This window comes from Poecilia reticulata, chromosome 14 (assembly GCF_904066995.2).
Source record: "Poecilia reticulata chromosome 14, P_reticulata-male-v2, whole genome shotgun sequence".
Lineage (NCBI taxonomy): Eukaryota > Metazoa > Chordata > Actinopteri > Cyprinodontiformes > Poeciliidae > Poecilia > Poecilia reticulata.
In genome coordinates this window covers 7583267-7603052 of record NC_088843.1, presented here as the reverse complement: position 1 = coordinate 7603052, position 19786 = coordinate 7583267, and the positions used below count along the sequence as shown (strand labels likewise).

The 19786-nt window shown below is 36.9% G+C and overlaps 1 protein-coding gene across 2 annotated transcripts; it reads right to left on the bottom strand.

Annotated features, from left to right (window-relative positions):
• Positions 1 to 3236: 3236 nt before the first annotated feature.
• On the bottom strand, positions 3237 to 10337 carry LOC103475520 (uncharacterized). 2 transcript variants are annotated; one of them, XM_081615183.1, is made up of 7 exons: positions 9479 to 9499; positions 9073 to 9182; positions 7853 to 8261; positions 7127 to 7283; positions 5231 to 5650; positions 4544 to 4646; positions 3237 to 4380 (listed from the first exon to the last, which is right to left on the bottom strand). In XM_081615183.1, the coding sequence occupies exons 2-7, from the start codon at positions 9180 to 9182 to the stop codon at positions 4245 to 4247; spliced, it is 1335 nt and encodes a 444-aa protein (XP_081471309.1). In that variant the 5' UTR covers positions 9479 to 9499; the 3' UTR covers positions 3237 to 4244. The 2 variants fall into 2 exon arrangements, with proteins under 2 accessions (XP_081471309.1, XP_008425425.2); XM_008427203.3 differs by lacking the exon at positions 7853 to 8261 and adding an exon at positions 10044 to 10337 and having other exon boundaries at positions 3256 to 4380; positions 9479 to 9823.
• Positions 10338 to 19786: the final 9449 nt, after the last annotated feature.

Here is a 19786-nt window from a genome sequence, read left to right as displayed (position 1 = left end):
TGCCTATCTCCAGCTTTGTTCATTTATTTAAATTTAAATTTAATTGAGCAGGGACATATGAAACTTAAAACAATGTTAAAAGAAAGACTTGTCCTGTCTGTACAACTGCATATTAGTGAAGGCCTTGTTAGACTTTTAGGAGTCAACTTTACAGACTAATACAAAGAAATATCTAAAATTAATAGCAGAATTACACATCAATACAATCAAGAGATTACCTGTAAAACTACTATTCTAAAATAATGTAAAACGGTAACATCAAACTTCAAAGAAGAAAGAAAAAAAAAGCATAATAGGTGTAAGCAGTAAAAGTTCCTGAGTTCACATGTTTGTCTCTGAGCCATTTTTTATAATAAAAAAGTCTGGAGGCTAGTCAATTGTTTGCTTAGTGGTGGTACAATCTCTTACTGATCAGCACCCAGTTTTGAGAGAGTGTGAGGAGGCCTGTCACGATAACAAATTTTGCTGGACGATTAATTGTCTAAAAAATTATTGCAATAAACGATAATATTGTTTCAAGACCTTTTGACACTGATTTAGTGGAAATGACTAATAATGCACGTGATTTCCTGCCATAGATAGATGAAACTTTATTTTCAAAAGAACACATAACACAGGAACTGATTAACTAAATCAGTTCCAGTGTTAATGGATTCTCAGTCTCCATTAACAAAAAATGTACTTGAATAAAAACTAAACAACATAAAACCAAAGTGGAAATAAATACTGCATTCAACCAAAAGAGTGCAGATTATGAAGTCTGTATTGACCTTCAGTAATCACTAGATTTAGATAGAGAAGATGGGAACATCCGACTACCTATTGCAGTAGTTCATACTACAAGATTTTTTGTCCCTATTTTCCCCTTATGACAATCTTAGATCGTTGGCCGATCTAAGATTGTCGCTGGTGATTTTGTAACCGATCATCCTGTAGTGTGATTTAGATCGTCGTGGCCGCTCCGATCTAAATCAGGGGTTTTCCCCGACTGGGAGTTTAACGCCGAATGTGACAGGTAGCCAATCAGAAAGCGCAGATTCTTCTCCTGCTTTCTGAGGGGAAATTACGGAGGAGAATCCCAAACAGCTGACACGGTGCAACCAGAAGTCCAGCGGACATTGGACATGATTTGTGGAAACAACATTAATATTTATTCAACGTTTCGTGCAAAGAATATAGAAATGACAAGGGGAGGAGTTGGAGCCAAATTGTTACCGCAGTTGATAAACCCGTTAAGTTTTCAGCTGTTCTTCGTGACATTGTCACCTATGTAGACCTCCACAGCTTCACTTGTATTGCACATTAATCTGTCCTGATCTAGGTAGAAAATGTGATGTATATTTGATTTCCTAAAAATATAGAAATGCTGAAAAACCATTAAAATCTGATGAGAGGTCAGAATGCATCGAGAGTTCTTACAAATCATGGTCATAACTTCCTCTTGAAACTGTTTGGCTGTTCCCTCATCAGCCAGACACATTTATGTGGATATATAAATGGATCAGCAGCATCTTTCATGAAGCAAGGTATGGTAATGATCTGACCCACCTCAGCTTCCATTGTTTCATAAAAAAACAGCTCAATATTCTCGGCTCCTGCCAAGTAGATCAGATAATGTTGAAAGTAAAAAAAAAAAAGAAAAACTAAACGTGAGGAGACAAAAATCTATTGCACTTTAAAGCTGACAACACAGGTTTCCAAGCACTAGAATGCAGACAGATAAAAGTATTTCAAAGTATATTAATGAGGCTGCTATTTATACCAGAAATCAACAAACATTTCTAAACCAAAGGCAAATATCCTAACCTTGCTTGTAACATTGTATGAGCACAAAAGTTACCTTGGATAGAAGAGACAAGGAGCAGAAGGGAGAAGGCTATCTCCGGTACACTTCCAGCCATCTTTAAGTTAGTCAGTCTTGCTGAGGGATTTAGGTTCACATAGAGGGATTTAGGTTCACTGTCAGCTGAGATTATAGAGTGGGTCTGTGAAAATTAACAAGGTGACATATCTTTACAGGAAGCCACAAAAAGGCTTCCTGTTAAGATACTGTAGCTACTGGAAGGTTCTGTCACATGATTTGCTGAGACTGCACAAGTTTTCAGCCAACCTCATGAAAATTTGTTTTTCAAATGAATAAAAAAGACTAAGTTAATTCTGAATGCTAAGAGAGGCTGAGGCATGAATATAAAGTTGATCCACTGAGGCACCAAATGCGCAGACAAAAGCATATTGAACAAGAAATCTTATCTTCTTCCTGCTTCAACTGTAGCACAAAGACCTGAAGTTGTGATGTCTAATATGTATATATAAACTTTATTTTAAAGATCACTTTTGTCTTTATGCTAACCGTAAACAAACTTAGTGCAACAAAACTCACCTTTAAACCATAGCAATTAGCTTCTGATGGTCTTTGAACATCAGAAGCTTCCCAATTTCCTTAATTTGTTAAATTCTTCAGGGTTCGTAATTGATCTATTAAATAGTGTGAAGAATAATATTGCTTTCCTCACCCACCTTTCATAAATTTATAACTGTACATATGCATAAACAAAGTGCCTTCTGGAGAAAACTTTACAGTCAATGCAATGGCTTTCACAAACACTTTATCAATAGTCAAACATGGTGGGCTGTTTTGCTGCCACATACCAGTGCTTCACACAAGGTGGATGAATAAGATGCCAGTCATTTCTTGTTTTGGAAAATTCAATGTAAATCATTAAAAGCCCAATTAAGATAGTCTCCAAGCCAGTGATGCATTTATTTATCACTTGCTGAATATTTTGCCTAAGAAGTGTGAATTTGGGGCTTGTCTTTTGGACTATGTGGTGAATATGTTAATTAAGTTACTGTGGTTTGTGGGTTTTAGCCTGGCTTTACAAGTGGCATTAACATTGGACTTCTGGTTATACAAACCATCAGAACAGCTACATCAGAAGAGCTCCAGTGGGCCTCATGGCAGGAAATCCTAATTCACTGGTTATGAAGATGGAAAATCATAACTATAATTATACAGAAGACGGGGGGCGGTCATTACAGGATGCAGGAAACGAATAGAAAACACACAGAAAAAAAGCTTCCACAAGAAAACAGTGCTCATCTATCATTTACAGGCATAAAATAAGCCCTTAAAAATGTCTTGGAGTCAAAATTATTTTCCTTTTTATTTACAATGAACTTACTACATTTGATACATTTAGCAAAAAAAATAAAAAAATACTAAAATTGCACTATACAAATGTACAAAAAAAAAGAACATAAAGAACAGTTTCATACACACGCACAATAAAAAAAAAACTTGCGTATCTTAAAAAAATATATATATATTTAATCATTTTGATACCACTATGATGACTATGATGGTGGTTGTTGTATCGCCATTTAAGGAATGTGTATTTTAACCCCATCTAGTGGATATGGTGTGAACTACACCTGTAAAGGCAGAAGTGCTCATTCAGAGAACTGTTTAGATTTGCCTGATAAACTCTAAATTGTATGAATTTGTAGTAATTGTGCACTGAAAATATCCACCAGCTTATAGAACTGCTATATCTGAGTAGGCAACATGTATCAAAAATTATTAGTTATTTGCATTTTTTTGGTTTATTGCCTTTTTACAACATTGGGCTTTAATAGAATATAATCGTAGAATCAAATCAAATCTTTTAGAAATATTGAATTTGAACCACTGATGATGGCAACACAGTGGTTGTTAAAATATTACTCTTTCGTGCCTATTGTTGCGCTTTCACACCTTAGATTTACAAGAAATTCCATTTGCAAGATTAAAATAATCAGTCAGCCTTTGACTGACAGGAAAATTCAAATTACATTCTTTTTATATCTACATAAACTCGATTTAAAACATGGCAGCAATGCATAAGGATATTGGCTATCTCACCACCAGTGGGAATGATAGCAACAGAGCTATATTTATGTATTTTGAAATGGTTTGAAGTATGAGAACATTAGCCCTTTTTAACTAAGATTATTCAATTGCAATCAAGAGCAATTTATTTCAAGGCTCCGCACATGCTTCCTAAAGGTTCCAATAAATGTGGGATAGAAATCTGACTCTGTTTGATCTCATAAAGATGCACCGTTCTGCTCTAACAAAAAATTCTGGCACACATGTCCCCGCGATAAAAGCACAAATATTTTGCATCTGCGTAAAACTCCTTTCAACCAACCACAACAAGTACAACAGATATTACTGTCATACAAAACAAGTTAACATTTATTTATCATACAAAAATTGGTCTGGTAGGGGCTGATAAAGAGTTGCACCTGGAAGTGGGGTAAAGCTCCGTCTCGCTTCGTCTTGCAGCAGTGTACTTGACAGGAGGTGGGGGAGGTTTGAACGGGGGCGGGAGATCCATCCTGTAAGAGGAGTGTGAGAGGAAAAGTATTGATTGATCATTGGTGGACATTAAAATATGCAGATGAGTTACAGTTGAAAATATGAGAGATGTTAGCATTTTTCATGTCTGCTAAACCAGTTTGGCTGCAGGGGACTGGCGAAGGAGAAACATTTTAGTTTTACCTCTTTTTCATGATTTGTTTCCTGTAAAGAATGACAACCACGAGAATCAATAGCAGCAACAGCACGATGATGAATACCAACAGGATATGACTCCGTTCGGTTTCTGCGGAGCAGATTGAATAAATAAGAATTGGTTATTTGAGGATACAGGGAGCTACAGAGAAATTCCTGACATATTGATCATCTTGCTTCCAGATTCCACTCTTAATAAATGCAACACTATATTACAAAACTTTTAGCCTTGAGGCTGAAAAGTGTTACTTGTAATCCCCTCCCTCGGTTGTGCATTAATTTTGGATGGTCCGTCTAATGAGTTTTTCACCTGACAAGTAATCAAACATGAGGCAAAGAAAGTTGGAGTCTATAAAGACCCCATATTTGAGGAATTTGTGGCTTTTTGGAGTTGATTTTTTTGGGCATGTGGTTTTGCTTCAAGCATGTCTTGTTCTTAAAATGTTTTTATGGTTTACCTTCTGACCCTTTGACCTGGCCTGGATAACAGCAAATCAAGCTTTTCCACAATGTCTCCAAAGGCAAAAATAAGAATTCAAACTTTTTAAAAACAATAATGCGTTTCAAATAGAAAGAAAATGTAGATACCAGCTGGAGACTTATAAAATGATAAGACTTTGCTGTCTGACCCTGACTGCTTTTTAGTAATAAAGTTAAATAAACAAGATTTATTACCTGTCTTTGTACTGGTAATAAGTTCAGTTGAAATTGTTCCAGTACTTTCTGTGCTTCCTGCTATCCCAGACTCCGTGGTGCTCATTGAGAACATGTTCTCTGTGGACTGTCTGTAAAATCTGGACTCATTCTTCGTGACATCACTAGCCGTTCTCTGTGTTGATGTGAGCTCTGTCACATCATTATTCAGCATGCTGGAGTTGAGTAGGAAATTGGTGATGGTTTGGGTGTCAGGGGATGATGGGACGCTGACAGATGTTGAAGTTGCTGGAGGGGTTACATGCTCTGAAGCAGGGACTCCAAAGGTGCTGGAGTTTGGTTGAGTGGTCCATTGGGTGTCTGTTGAAAGTGTGGTGGTTAATGATATTGCAGCGCTGGTGTGCAATGAATTAGTTGGATGCTCAGTTGACTCTGTTGGATCTGAAAGTTGGAAAACAAGGAATAATAATAAAAACCAATGGCTAAGATAAATTAGGTTATGCTTATGTTACATGAACTAGATTTTGGAACTACAGTAATATCCTATGAACAATCTGCAAACAATAATAGAAACAAATAAATAAATAGCACATATCCATACATCCATCCATCCATTCAAGTCACATTTGGATGGTGTCTGTCTCAGCCAGTAAACGGACGAGCAACCATGCACACTAACATACTCATTTATATATAAATGCAATTTGGCAAGGCGAATTAACCTAAAATACTTTTTTTTTAGTTATTGTTACAAGTTACATCCAAACAATTCATGTTAAAAATTCCTTTTTGCAATGAAGGCTTTGTCAGATCAGAGTCGAGGAACATTTTATATTAATTTGTGAATTCTCACTTCCCCAACTTCTCAATTGAGAAATTGGATACAAAAACTATACTTTCTTGCCTAAGCAAGTTTAGTCAGAGCAAATCAAAACATGTTTTGAAGGAGGAATATTTCTATAAGAGTGAATACCATGTTTAACAAAGAAATTTTGCTTTGTCCAGAGGCAACATAATTATTATTTGGTGGGGTCTACTGAAGGTCACGACTTAGCATCTTTTGTTTCAATAGTCCACACATTAAAATGTGCAAAAATATTCAGACTGTGAATAACTTCACACTTGGTGAGACTTTTTAAGGTCGAGCTAAAATCGTCTAACAGACAAACATGACGGATGTTTAACATGATCTGTTGCGGTGCTTAGTTGGAAAACGGAAGAGTTTGGTGTAGCAGTTTCATTTCAAGCACCATTCAGTTTGTTTTAGCTGCTTCTTGCTGTACTTCTCTACTCTGACCAATAGACTGCGCTCTCACATCACTTTGCGTTTCTCTGTTTATTTCTGTGGTTTGAACATAGAGCTGAAGGAGTGTAACGAACTTTTGACATCTAGGTGGTTTTCCTCTAGTTATTTATGAAACATGCATATAGGATGACATGTAGACATTATTTTCTCACTTGACCACAGCCAACTCACAGCAGTTGTAAAATCATATTGTTAAAAGACACAGATGGATTTGGGGATGAATTAAATCCCATGAGTTCTGTATCACATGAACTGAGTTTCATGTTCATGCATATCTCTTTGAACAACTTATTTGCAGAAAAAACCGTTGGGTTCTGTTTTTTTTTTCCTTCAGTATTTCTCAATCTATTCACCGTTACTTCCTCATGACCTGGATGACAGTTTTAAATCCTTTGAATCTCTATCATCCCTTTCAGCTAATTAAAATTAAAAATGAGTAAGCTAAAGCATAATAATGGAAGTTCAAGTATCAGCTTTCTGATCCATTACAGCTTATTAAGACATTCAGTCTCTTCGGCCCAGAGTCAGATTGTTAATCCAGCCCTGAGGATCTGACGAAATTGAGTATGACACAAAGAGGCAGGTAGAAGCAAAGAAATGGGGAGGCTCACCTGCCCTTAAAATGGTGGTTGTAGTCAGCACAGAGATAATAAAATCTTTATGCAGACTTTTGTCTCCTGTGTCGACTGTCAGGCTGTAAGTTCCTGCCTGGGCTTCTGTCACCTCCCAGAGCTCCAGAGATTCATTGTCTGACACAAACTTGTTGTTCTGTTCCAGAAATAAACAGCTTAGAACATAAACATCCAGGTATGAAACAGTGGTTTTGCATTTACACTTAATAGCAGACAATTTTACACAGTTATACAAAGCAACACAAAGGGCTGGACAAAAAAAAATCATTAACAATATCGGTGGGCACATTATCAATATCAACCGCAAATACGTCTGGTAGATTGATTGATAATTTCACTGAATACCAGCTCAGAACTGCACAGCATTCTGGGGATTATAGGCAGAGAAAAGGCTGTAGCCACTATAGCCCTCACAAGGTCAGCTAAGCAAGGGGGCTGACATCAACTACGTCACTCACTCTGTGGTGTAAACCAACAACAACCTGTTGTGCAATTTTCTCAGCAGCCATTTAAGGTCTTGCTACCATGCCTCATAACTGCTTAAGAACATGTCTTCCTGAAATGGTATGTCAGCAGGAATTTCCCACGGTACTAATGTTTGTCAAAGTGCCCTCTCTAGGTTGATGCCCCATGAATGAGGGGAAAAAGGAGCTTGAGGTCAATAGGCAGATGGATGCGGTGTCTGCAGTGATGCTAATGCTGTACCAGTCTGTTGTGGTGAAAAGAGAGCTGAGTCGAAAGGCGAAGCTTTTGCCTTGCTGGTCGATCTACATTCCCGTCCTCATCTATTGTCACAAGCTCTGGGCAGCAACTAAAAAACAAGATTACGAATAAAAGCAGCCAAGATAAGTTTCCTCTGTTGGGTATCCAGAAAGGGTAAGAAGCTCTGTCATCCAGGAGGACCAGCGGCTCAAAGTGGAGCCACTGCTCTTCCATATCAAGAGGAGCCAGTTGCAGAGGCTTGGGTATCTGGTTAGGATGCTTCCTGGATGCATCCCTGTTGAGGTGTTCCAGGCACGTCCCAAAAGAAGAGCCAGGACACGATTGAGGTAATGCGTTTCTCAGCAGGCCTGGGAACGCCTTTGGATTCTCCCACCAGAGCTGACACAGGTTGCTGGGGAGAGGGAAGTTTAGACCTCTGCTTAGACTGCTGCTCCTGTGATCTGATCCAAATGTCTTTTTTTCTCTTCTCTTACTGTGAATTAGCTCTTTAACTTTGGGTCAACAAGCTTTTCCATCATTAGCCTGTTCCTGTTTTCCACTAAGTACTTGAAATGCTGGCATAAAGCAATTTAAAAGTGCTGCTTGCCTAAGTGTTAGCCAGTGTGATCGTTTCCATTAGTCACTTCCATCATACATCTGGACAAAAAGTCAAAAACCGCTTCGACTTTTTAAATTTCTTTTTTAATTTAAAATTCAAGTCTGAAATGTAGACAGAGGACGTTAAGCTGTAAGATATCAGAAAGCTCAGCTGGACACTGCAGCTCCAGGGCAAAGCTTTGGGAAAACAGGCAGTACTTTGTATGAGCAAGCATTTAGGAACCCCCAAATGGCTGCCATGGGAGATTCAAGGATTCCTCAAACATGCATGACAAAATCAAGGCAACCTTTTAACATGATATAAAGCTCAAAAAAGTCAATTTTACATAATACACCTCCACCTGCTGTTTAAGCTTTCTTAGTTACTCCTTTGCACTGACTTTGTTGTGAAATACATACTGGTTTGGAGAAAAGCTGATATAAAAATATTATCTGGTTACAGCTTTTTTGTAAAAATGAAATTTTCCCTTTTTTTTTTTACATATATTCTGAAGCACTCTTCTCAAAAAATGTATACATAATGTGTATACACTGCATTGCAGTGGAAAGTCAGACAAAAAGATATTATGGATTACTTTCAGGTGAGGGTAACAAAAGAATCTTACCTTAGTCCACATGTACTGTGCATTGGAATTGACTGTGCATTGAATTGTAGCATTGTCTCCAATGTGAACCTCAACAAGTTCATCAGTATTGCACAATAGCTTGATTTCATCTGAGGAGAAATTTGAAGTAAATATGAATTCTGTACAAAACAAGAATGTAGCAGAAGCAATAAAACCATTTGGTGCTTCAATCCAAGCCCAAATGATTTTATTTGGGCTTGGATTATAGCCTGGTTATAGCTTCCTCATTTAAAAAAATCTGTTATATTGTCTGGATGATAGGAAAACAATAACTTTTCACAGGAAAATAAAGAGAAAAGCTAATATTTATATTGTGCTGAGACACAAGCAAGCATTTTGCTTGTTTAATATTTTTATATATAGATAAATAATCAAGCAGTCTTACCTTTCACTGTTAACTTTGTCTTACTGATAAATGAACCTGAAGGAAATTTTGAGAGTTCGCAGATGTAGATTCCACTGTCCCATTTGTTCACCCAAGGAAGGTGTAGATGTGAACCAATTAACTTGTTTGCATCATTTCTTTTCTCTTGGATGGTCACATTAGGCCAATACCGATAAGTTCCATAAACGGTGTCATACACAGCAAGGTTTGTTCCTTCATTTTTCATCCATTTAATACTGACAATCTTCTGATCAGTAGCATCTTTCACGAAGCAGGGTACGGTAATGTTCTGACCCACCTCAGCTTCCATTGTTTTATGAAAAAACAGCTCAACATTCTCGGCTCCTGTCAAGTAGATCAGATAATGTTGAAAGTAAAAAAAACAAAAGCGAGACAAAAAATCTATTGCATAGGCTGCTGGGCACTATGACGTAGACAAATAAAGCACATTGTTAGCTAGGTAACCTGTGAATCCAGACGTCAACAGACATTTTAAATCAAATGGTGAACATCTCACCATTGCTGGTATATTAACTAGAGCACATGTGCAAGTGCACTGGATTACCTTGGAGAAAAGAAGCAAGGAGCAGAAGAGAGTAGGCTATCCTCAGTACACATCCAGCCATGTTTGTACTCATGATTACAGTCAATCACTTTGAATCCATAGAGGGATTTAGCAAAGATAGAAACGGTTCATCATCATCTGAGGTTGAAGAGCGGGTCTGGCAGACTGCGAGAACAGGATGCCCTATGTTAACAGGAAGCCACACAGACAAAGCGTGTTGCACGGAAACCTTGAGGTCGAAACTTCTCATACACAGCAGAACTTTGCTGTTGCTCTAAATCTTCGCAGCGTTTACTGTTACTTAATATTGCTTGTCAACGGGGCTAAGTAAAAATATGCAAAGCATAGATTTGAAATGATTCGAGAATGGTACCAAGGGAAATCACAAACCAAACAAGACAGAAGGATTAATTAATTTTGTTTATTTACTGAACTCCATCCTTCAAACATGCTCATTTCCCTTGTGCTGAAGTGCAATATTGTCTTGGCTTGAGTATTATCTTCCCTTTGAGCCTCTGTAATAATGTCACCTGCTCTTTTTTTGTACCACAATTATAACTGTCACCACCAGAGGGTTCTATCATATGATCCTAAATGCTTACTAGCTCTACAGACAGCCAATGTTGTGCCACATACTGTTGTGACGTACATGACGTGTTTTTCTTCCGTTAGGATGCCTGAAAAAGCAACTTAGGTGGTTATTTGTTTGAGCAAGATAGGCTCAAACAAAAATAAAACTACATCCTTAAAATCACCCTGTGGATATCCTACCGCATACTGAACAAACTCAGAACAAACCCAACAACACAATGAAACCCAGGAATCTTATTTCAGTGTATTTTCTTTGCAATATATGGCATCAAAAGATGTTGCACTAAACATTAGTGTGATAGCATGGAGGCTTTCCAACCTCAAAAACTTCACAACCAAAGATGAATCATCAATATTCATGTGAAAACGTCCCAAATGCAGGTAAAAAATTATGAGGTCAACCTGTTTTTATACTGATTTTGCATTGAGAATATTAATCATTTTCAACATAATTTTTGTATTTCATCTAGATGAGTCAAAAAGATAAGCATGAACTTTTATGAGATCGTCTTTCTTCACACAGCACTCACCTTCATTCATTACAAAGAGTCGCTTCTGACCAAACACTGCATTCACATGATTGATGATTTTGAACTCATATAAAGTGTCTGACCTTTATCACTTACTGCATATTAGGGCTAAGAAGAGCGAGTGTCATCTAATAGATTTCTGTCAGTATTCTGCCAGGGTTTAGAGAGGGACCTTGTTGCTCTGCTCCATTAGATAAGGGCAATGTCACTTCCACTGGGAGTCGTTGCAATCTCAACAATTTCTAACAGGAGGTAATAACTGCTTCATTCAGCTGTCCAGGAGAAATCCTGATAAGGTATACAGCTTTGAATTATTTGGCTTAATATCTGAAAAATCCCATTTCATTTCTCATAACAAAGTAATGTGGAGATTATTCTCACGATTTATTGCATAATGACAGGCTAATTACTCCTTGCTGTTTTAGCCTCTATTCCTTGCTTTTTTGTGTGCTGTGAAAGTAAGAGCTAACAAGGTGATATACTCAGACCATCCTCAGCACTTTTGCAGGTAATTGTTAAACACTGAATTCATGCAGGCTCTGGAAGTCTCAAAGACTCCCAGGTACCCCCGTGAGCCGCTGCAAATTAGACTTTGAGAAGAATTTTACATGAGCACACAGACTGCCAACTCTGAGTAAAGGTATTTAGGTCTGTGTGAAAGAATGTGGTGTATATTTGCACATCGTCTGACCTCGAGGGAGTGTGTAAGCTGCATAATGCGTTCACACATTGTCCATGGTTCATTCTGACAGATTGAACTACCAACATACTCGCATCCCTCAGTGAGCGTTTTAATGTGGCTGCACCACCATCACTTGTGATCAAGCTACCAAGATGCATGAACTCCTCCGATTTCATAACACAAACCCTGACAAAAATGATGGAACTGCTAGTCACTGAGGACGTCCAGTCATTTGTTTTACATTGCATTTACCAAAGAATGTTGAGAAATGCAATGTCAAACGAATTACTGTATATACAACTGACGATCAAAAATCATCATATCTATTTATTGGTTGAATCTCGTCAGGATTTTCTGACTTCTTGAATTAATTAACACACATAGGCAGTTTGAATACTTGCACAAAACAAGCAGAGGAAAAACTGAAAAGTCTTGGGTTCCTGTAACTATGAGATTTGTAGATACATTTGGAGGTAACTATTTTACTTCCATCTTGAATGGATGTCAGTATGACACCAAGGCAGCATTATGTGAGCGTTAGATTTAAACAAGTGGATGAGGTTGCCAAATCTCCAGGAATGTATTCTTGAGATGATTAGATTGAAAGAAGTATTTTTAATAATAAAAATAAGTTTTAAACAAGTAGTGAACGCTGAGGTTTCTCTGGCGGTAACTCGAGGTGAGTTCTGATGAGAAAAGCCGAGATCATCCAACTTCCCCATGCTGGAGATTTCAGTGTAATAGTAACAATAAATAAAGTTACCTTTAAAATTAATTACACAGGTGACATCAAAACCCAACAGTAGAGTCAGTCTGTAATAAACTTAATCTGGTTGTGTGTGTTGTTATTGTGTCCTGCAAACTTTGCTTTAATTCTACGTTTTTCTATTTAATCATAAAAAAAATCATAGGCAGAAAGAGATGAAACAGGAACAGCAGGTTCCCTGAGAAAAGAGGAAGTAAGTTTCCAACCTGCATATGTATAAAAGTAGTTCAGAGTACTCCTTATTTCAAAGCATTAAAGGGTTAAAGAATAAAATTAAACATTTTGAGTAATTGGATAAAACCCAGAGTAAAATACTTAAATTAATACTGGTTTAACTATAAGAATACTTACACTTACTTTTACACTTGTGGAAATACTTACAAGTAAAAAAAGTAACTGTAATTTTGGTATCAAATAATTAGAATAATGGATTATTCCTGGTTTCTTTTCAGAAATGTCTGTAATAACTCACATTATGATTATAATAAGAGTAACTAATAAGTTATGGTTATCGTTATATTCTAAATGAATACTAAATTAGAAAACTAAAAAAGGTTAAAAGGTTATAAACGTGATTTTGACATTGAATTTGAGATTATGTAAAATGTGTCACTGTAATTAAAGATGTTGTGTTGGAGGTAGATGGTAGGTGAAAGAATAGGGGAAAAGAGGAACTGACAGGAGAGCAGAGATGACCAAGGCCTTATTTAACTTTCCAAAGAAAAAGGTGTGCAGACAACCGTTGAGCAACTCGGGGTCATTAGAACAGACATCAGGTCATAATGTCCCCAAGACGGTGATGGATAAGATATCATCTGTCCAAGCAGTCAGCCAATGAGACAGACACAGCAACAGTGCTAGCTAATGCAAACACACCAAAAGGGTGGATAAACACTATAAAAGGTGGGTGCAAAAGAGGAACCTATGGTTGGATCCTCCAGGCAGCTTCGAGCCAAGATCGAGATGGACAAAGAACTCCGCAGCTGAAGAAGAGCCGGGGCCACAGAGCCGAAGACTGTTCTGTGCATTGGGGACCAACCCGTCAGGCCCACAACATGTGGCTTCAAATTGCACTTTTCTCATCAGCTGGGTTCAGAGCCCAAAGAGAAAGACCAAGGTAAAGATGAATTAGTGATTGTATGTTTATTTTACCAGGGGCTCTGTCCAACCTTGATGATCCTAACAGAAACATTTATTCACTACATCTAGGTAAACCAAGGTAATTTGGTTTGTCTAGCATGTTTTCAGTAACAAGGGAATTCAATGTGCTTTACAAGATTAGAAGGAAAATAAAATAACAAGCATATTTTTTTTTGCTGGAGTCGTTTTTACAATTCAGCATGTTACTTTACAACATGCTGAATTTAGCTCCGTTATTAATCTGTAAACTACCGACTCAGAGCTACATACAAACAAGCAAACTGTTTTCCCAGACCGTTGTGGTGAAAATGTTTTCATGCACAAGTTGCAGACTTATGAAAAACTCAGTATTGAGCTTAACCTCGTCTGCTGTTCTGCCTCTCAGCCATTCTCCTGAAAAAACAAAACGACAAAAAAAAAAAAAATACAATGTTTTCACAGTTGGGCATCATTTTTGTAAATGAAGATAAACAGTGTAAATGCCTACACCCTCAAGGAAAAAATGGCAAGTTATGCATTATCCTTTAAGTCTTGCCCCGTTTCGTTTACCGATGCAACGTAGAGTTGGATCAATCAACTTCATTCACTCACTGCTAAATGTGCTAATGGGGCAGAAACAACTTATCATTTAACCGTTTATCTGCCATCGTTGAGCTATGCTAACTAAACTGAGCATTCACAGTTTGAATCTGCACAGCTCTGTGTTATGCTAGCCGCAGCACAGCACAAATCAAGGGGGAGGAAGGATGAGCAGCACCACATGAGATTATGATTGACAGCACTAAAACTCTCCTGCCACTGGTTGTTTCTCCTCTGGGAGAAGGCAGAGGAAATAGATGTTTCACATTATCTCTCATACCATACTGTCACAACATAATGACTGTTTAAAAAAATATGTGGAATAAAAAAATATTTATATAAAAGTTGCATACTGCGGCTTTAATTTCACTCAGGAGAGGACGGGTCAGGAAGGACGTGGGTTATAACTGCTGCTGACTGAGTCATCTGTTAAGTGGTAAAAGGCACAGGGAACAAGTTAAATATATGAGTATGTTGGTAATGTTTTTACTTAATTCGTTTTATGCTAGTGAAATGGAGGCAAACAGTAATTTGCAGCTAAGCTAACTATGCTAAATGGTTGACAATCTCACACAGATCCAGGGGAATATAGGGCAAAAACAGATGTGTGTTTTTTGGTCTGGGAGGGGTAACATTACATTTTTACTGCTAAAACCAGTCTGAAAATACAATATGATTAATTTTGTATTTGACAGGACCCCGATTTTTTTATTTTATTTCTATGAACAAAATATAAATAATTAAATTGTGGAGGGCCCCCTGCTGGCCAGGACCCCTAGAATTGTCATCACTTTTCACCCCTTTACTGCGCCCCTGCTCAAAAACCATTAAGGTTTTTAATTCTGTTTGTGGAAATGGTTAATGCACCAGTTGCATTCACTTACGAGAGTTTCAGTACATTTCAATTGACTTTTTCTGATTTCCCAGGCAGACTGTAACTTAACTGTTTTGTTTCCTGTTTGAAATGATACAAATCTAACATTGTTGTACAGAGCTGAATCTTTGCAGATAGTTCTTTTCCTAAAATTTCCGTTCACTTTTTCTTTTTCTTGTCATTTCACTGTTGTAGGCAGGTATGCTGAGTACAGATTTAGGAAATGTATAATCACTGTAAAATGATTCACTTCCTTTTTCAAAAATGGAGTAAAGGTGTCATAAATCTAAATGCTGTTTTAAAGAATCCATACCACATTTTTGGCATGTTTGCAAATTGTATTTGACTTTTGAAAGCCAAAATGTTTTCAGGCAAACAATTCAAAAATAGTTGGGGGTTCATCAAAGTTTTTCCAACCATTAGCATTTTTTATTAGTTGACTTCTTCATATAACAGGACAACAACAAAATAATTTATTCCTTTCTGACTTCAAAATAAGAGTGCTAAATATGGTAAAGTAAAGTTTCACTGGGGCTTGAGGCTGATTTGACCAGATTGTCCAAGCTTGGCTTCTGTAATCAAGCTCTACTCTTACCATGATCCAAGTGTTTTTGAGTAATTTACATTTTTTCCTGTGCTGTGCTGATCTTGCTATTACTAACCTATCTGTCCACCCTGATTGGCAGTACCATCAACTTACTTTGTAAATTCCAAACCAGCAATTACTTACTCACCATCAACGTTTCTCACCTCAGAGCTTATGCAACGTTTCTGCAAAATGAAGTAAGCTACATATTTTACATTGCTCACTGAAATACATCATTCTACAGTATTCTGATTGTGATGTTTCTTAGGATCCTCACTGAACTGCTCAAGGAAAACACGTTTTACAAAAACTGCATAAACTGATCACAGGAGAGAGATCTGTTTCCAGATCTGTTTTGTTATCATTGCTCCAACAGATCTTGAAAAGCCTATGTAGTAAAAGTGTGCTATAGATTCAAACTCTAAGTGAGCACTCTATACACGTCCCATGGCTCAGATCTTTTTCTCTGAGAAAATATACTGCTCAAAAAAATAAAGGGAACACTCAAATAACACATCCTAGATTTGAATGAATGAAATACAATTGCCAATAATTTCCATCTGTTGTCTATTCCATTTGCACAACAGCAGGTGAAATTGATTGTCAATCAGTGTTGCTTCCTAAGTGGACAGTTTGATTTCACAGAAGTTTGATTTACTTTGAGTTATATTGTTTTGTTTAAGTGTTCCCTTTATTTTTTTGAGCAGTGTACTTTCACACGACATTCAGCACAGGTATGCATGTTGTAGGGGTATGGCAGAGTGAGCAAGAGAGACCTATCTGTCTCCCAAATCACATCCAAGATGTCTAGGTTGCTGGGCAACTGACACACATGTTCAGGAAGTAGTTTGCTTTCCCAGTGTTTGATTTAAATTCAGAATGCATCTGTCAAGCTGTCAGATGAAACCTGTCGTTGTATTTCCTAATGAAAGACGAGGAGCAGCTAACAAGGTGTATGTTTACTGTATGATCCTCAGAGTTGTTTGAATACATAATACATTATGTAATAGTTTTATGTGTGTGAGGCCCTTTCTGATTGAAAGTACATAGTCTTATATTAAATACTTTTATTACTACTATTAGAAATTTTAAGAGATTACTTGATGGTCCAAAGTATGAAGCAACTTTTAAAAGAATTACTGATGTATTAATTTTCATGAACAATTTCACACTTTAAAAATGTAAAGATCTGTAAGTATTTCTAAGACAATTTTAGCATTGTGTAAGTCACGTTGAAGGCTTTATATCCTGCTGAACCAGTGCTTATCAAACTTTTCATACCCAGAACAAAAAAATAAGTAAAGCAGAGACTTGTGACCTAGACAACTGCTGTTCAACATCGACAGACATATTGCTGAAGATCAACTCAGTCCTTCCCCGTGTAATACTTCAAATTCATTCCTCCATTTTGTTCCCACATGTTGCCATTTCATCTCCTTTGTTGACTGTTTTGTAGTCATAATTCAATCCAAAAATACTTTGTTTACCTAAAATGGAAATTAAATTCTGTCCTATTCAAGTATTTTCAAAAAGTCATTGTGGATTTGGGGTCATAGTTTAGGTATTACTTTAGCTCTTAATGAGCTAATAAGGTGTTTGCAGATTGATATTTTAAATTTATGGTTAGTTTTATCTGTAATTTTTTTGTGGCTGAGCCAGATAAAGAGGAGGATACGTGACTTTGCAGCAATAGCTTGAAATGATATTTTAAGGGAAAATGAAATGTGAGAAAACTCAACATACACATAGTGGAGTTTGAGTGGCATTACAGCCATTTTCCACAGACGGTTCAATATTGATACAATGATGTAGTGCAATTAAAACCTTGAAAGTATCAAGAAATTTGCACAACCCATGAATCTACTGCAGGCTGTTTTGGTGACACATTTGTTGGATGAAAGAGAATTGCTAATTACTATGATAATGCATGCAAAAATGCTGGTCAGAACTGGAGCAGAAACTGAGCAGCATCATCTACATAGATATTGCCTGGATTGTTTTAATTTGTCTTACAGTTTTTACCTCAAGTTGTCATTTTTCGCTTGGGTAAATTACAGGCAGATTGTACTCATCGCAAAGCACTGTTCTGTTTATTTTCTCTGTAGTGTGCCAGATTGTTAGCTCTCTAAACTTCTGCTTTCAGAAAACCTTTTTCCTGACTTCTTTCTCCTTGCAGGATAAATTTCCAAATAGATATTTGCTTCATCAACTCGAAGGTGCTTTTGCTATCATAACATAATACATAGTTGCTTCCCAACTTATGAGTTCAAAATGTAGCATCATGTCTCTTTGGCAACATGTGGCTGTGTTCCTGGCTGCATTTGCCATCATCCTTTGTCTTTTATGCTATTTTCTATATATTTCCAATTTTGGACATGAACATTATTTAAAATATCGTAAGCTATAATTCCAAACACAACTAAAAACTATGCTGCAAAAGTATATATTTTTTTGTGATCCTTAAATATGCATTTTGTGCTTCAGCATAATTCACTTTCTTAAAATTAATTAATTTCTTCCTGAGGGTTAATATAGCAGTGCACTCATGACCCCATCTGTGAGACCCAACATAATACAATAATCCTTCTAGAAATTATTTTGTAAAAAGCAACCTGAGTCAAACCACTAATGTCAATCTGAAATCTTTGCTCAGGCCTCACTCCACAGTCATCACATGCTGAGCCAGTATGTTGGGCAATCATACTGTAGAATAAGATACTCAACAAAGCTTGTGCTGCAATCAAAGTCAAAAGAAGGCAGGTATTGTATAGAGGGCTGGAAACAGATTGCCATACTGAGACACAATATTTTGGGTTCTTTATGTTGGCTCTTAGTTTAGAGGGAAGACGGCAACTTTCTGTGAATTTCTCACATTTACAGTGATTGCTTTCACCCCTTTTACCCATCCCTAAAGGGCTCTTTTGTGTGATCTACAATTTTCCCAACATGTGTCAAAAAGTTCACTCTTTCTTTACATCGACGAACGGACAGAGAAAGATAATAAGTACAGCAATGACAAAGCGACCGGAAAGTCTAAGCAACGTTAAACTTTCTGGGAGTGTGAAATTTTTTAGGACTTTGGATAAGCAGGAGAAGGAGTGAGGAAGGGGAAAGACAATTTCAGAAAGACATTACGTGCAATAAAAAAGAAGTTCTGGAACTTGTCAGATCTGTACACAATGGGCCACAGAATAAGGTGTTCATTGTGGTGAATGCAGCACGTGGTGGAATAGCTCTATCAGAAATGTAAGACTAAATTGCTTGCTGACTCACAAACACGACTCGGTGAGAGTCAGCCCCAGAAAAAAAGCTTCTCTGAAACCTAATAAAAGTTGATGAATATGTTAAATATGCATTCTTTTCTATCTTAAAAGTTAATTTCTAAAAATATATATTTAGAAAAATATAAAATCTAACAAACTCACTAATGTCATCTTTACAAGTTCAAGTAAATTTGAATACATTTTCAATCAATCAATCAATTCAAGTCTTTCAATTGTAGGAGAGAGCCCCCTACAGTAATTGGCTGTTCTGGTTTTATTTAACCAGAATAAAAAACCTTATTAATATTAAAAGATCTTTTCTGAGAGTGACTTAGCTAAAAACCAACAACAAAACCAAAATACAAGACTAAATACACAAACATATAAACAACAGTTTCACGTTCTATGAAAAATATGCTGGAGAAGTCACATAACATTAAACATTTGGGCCAGAAGTGGACCAAACTAAAACATTCATTGTTTTGGTTGGCTCTCCTTCCTGTTTTATTTGAACCTAACCTAATAATCATAATAATAATAATAACCACAGTAGGAGTAATTGTCAATTCTCATTATTTCACGCAAAATGTCTCCTGTTTCATTGCAGCTGTTCTGTTTATGGTTCCGTCTGTCAGATTACCTGTGTGAATCAAAACAATACTTTTAATCAAATAAAAGGAATTGAATGACTCCTAGTTTTGCAAAATTTACATATACATTGGTTCAGACAAA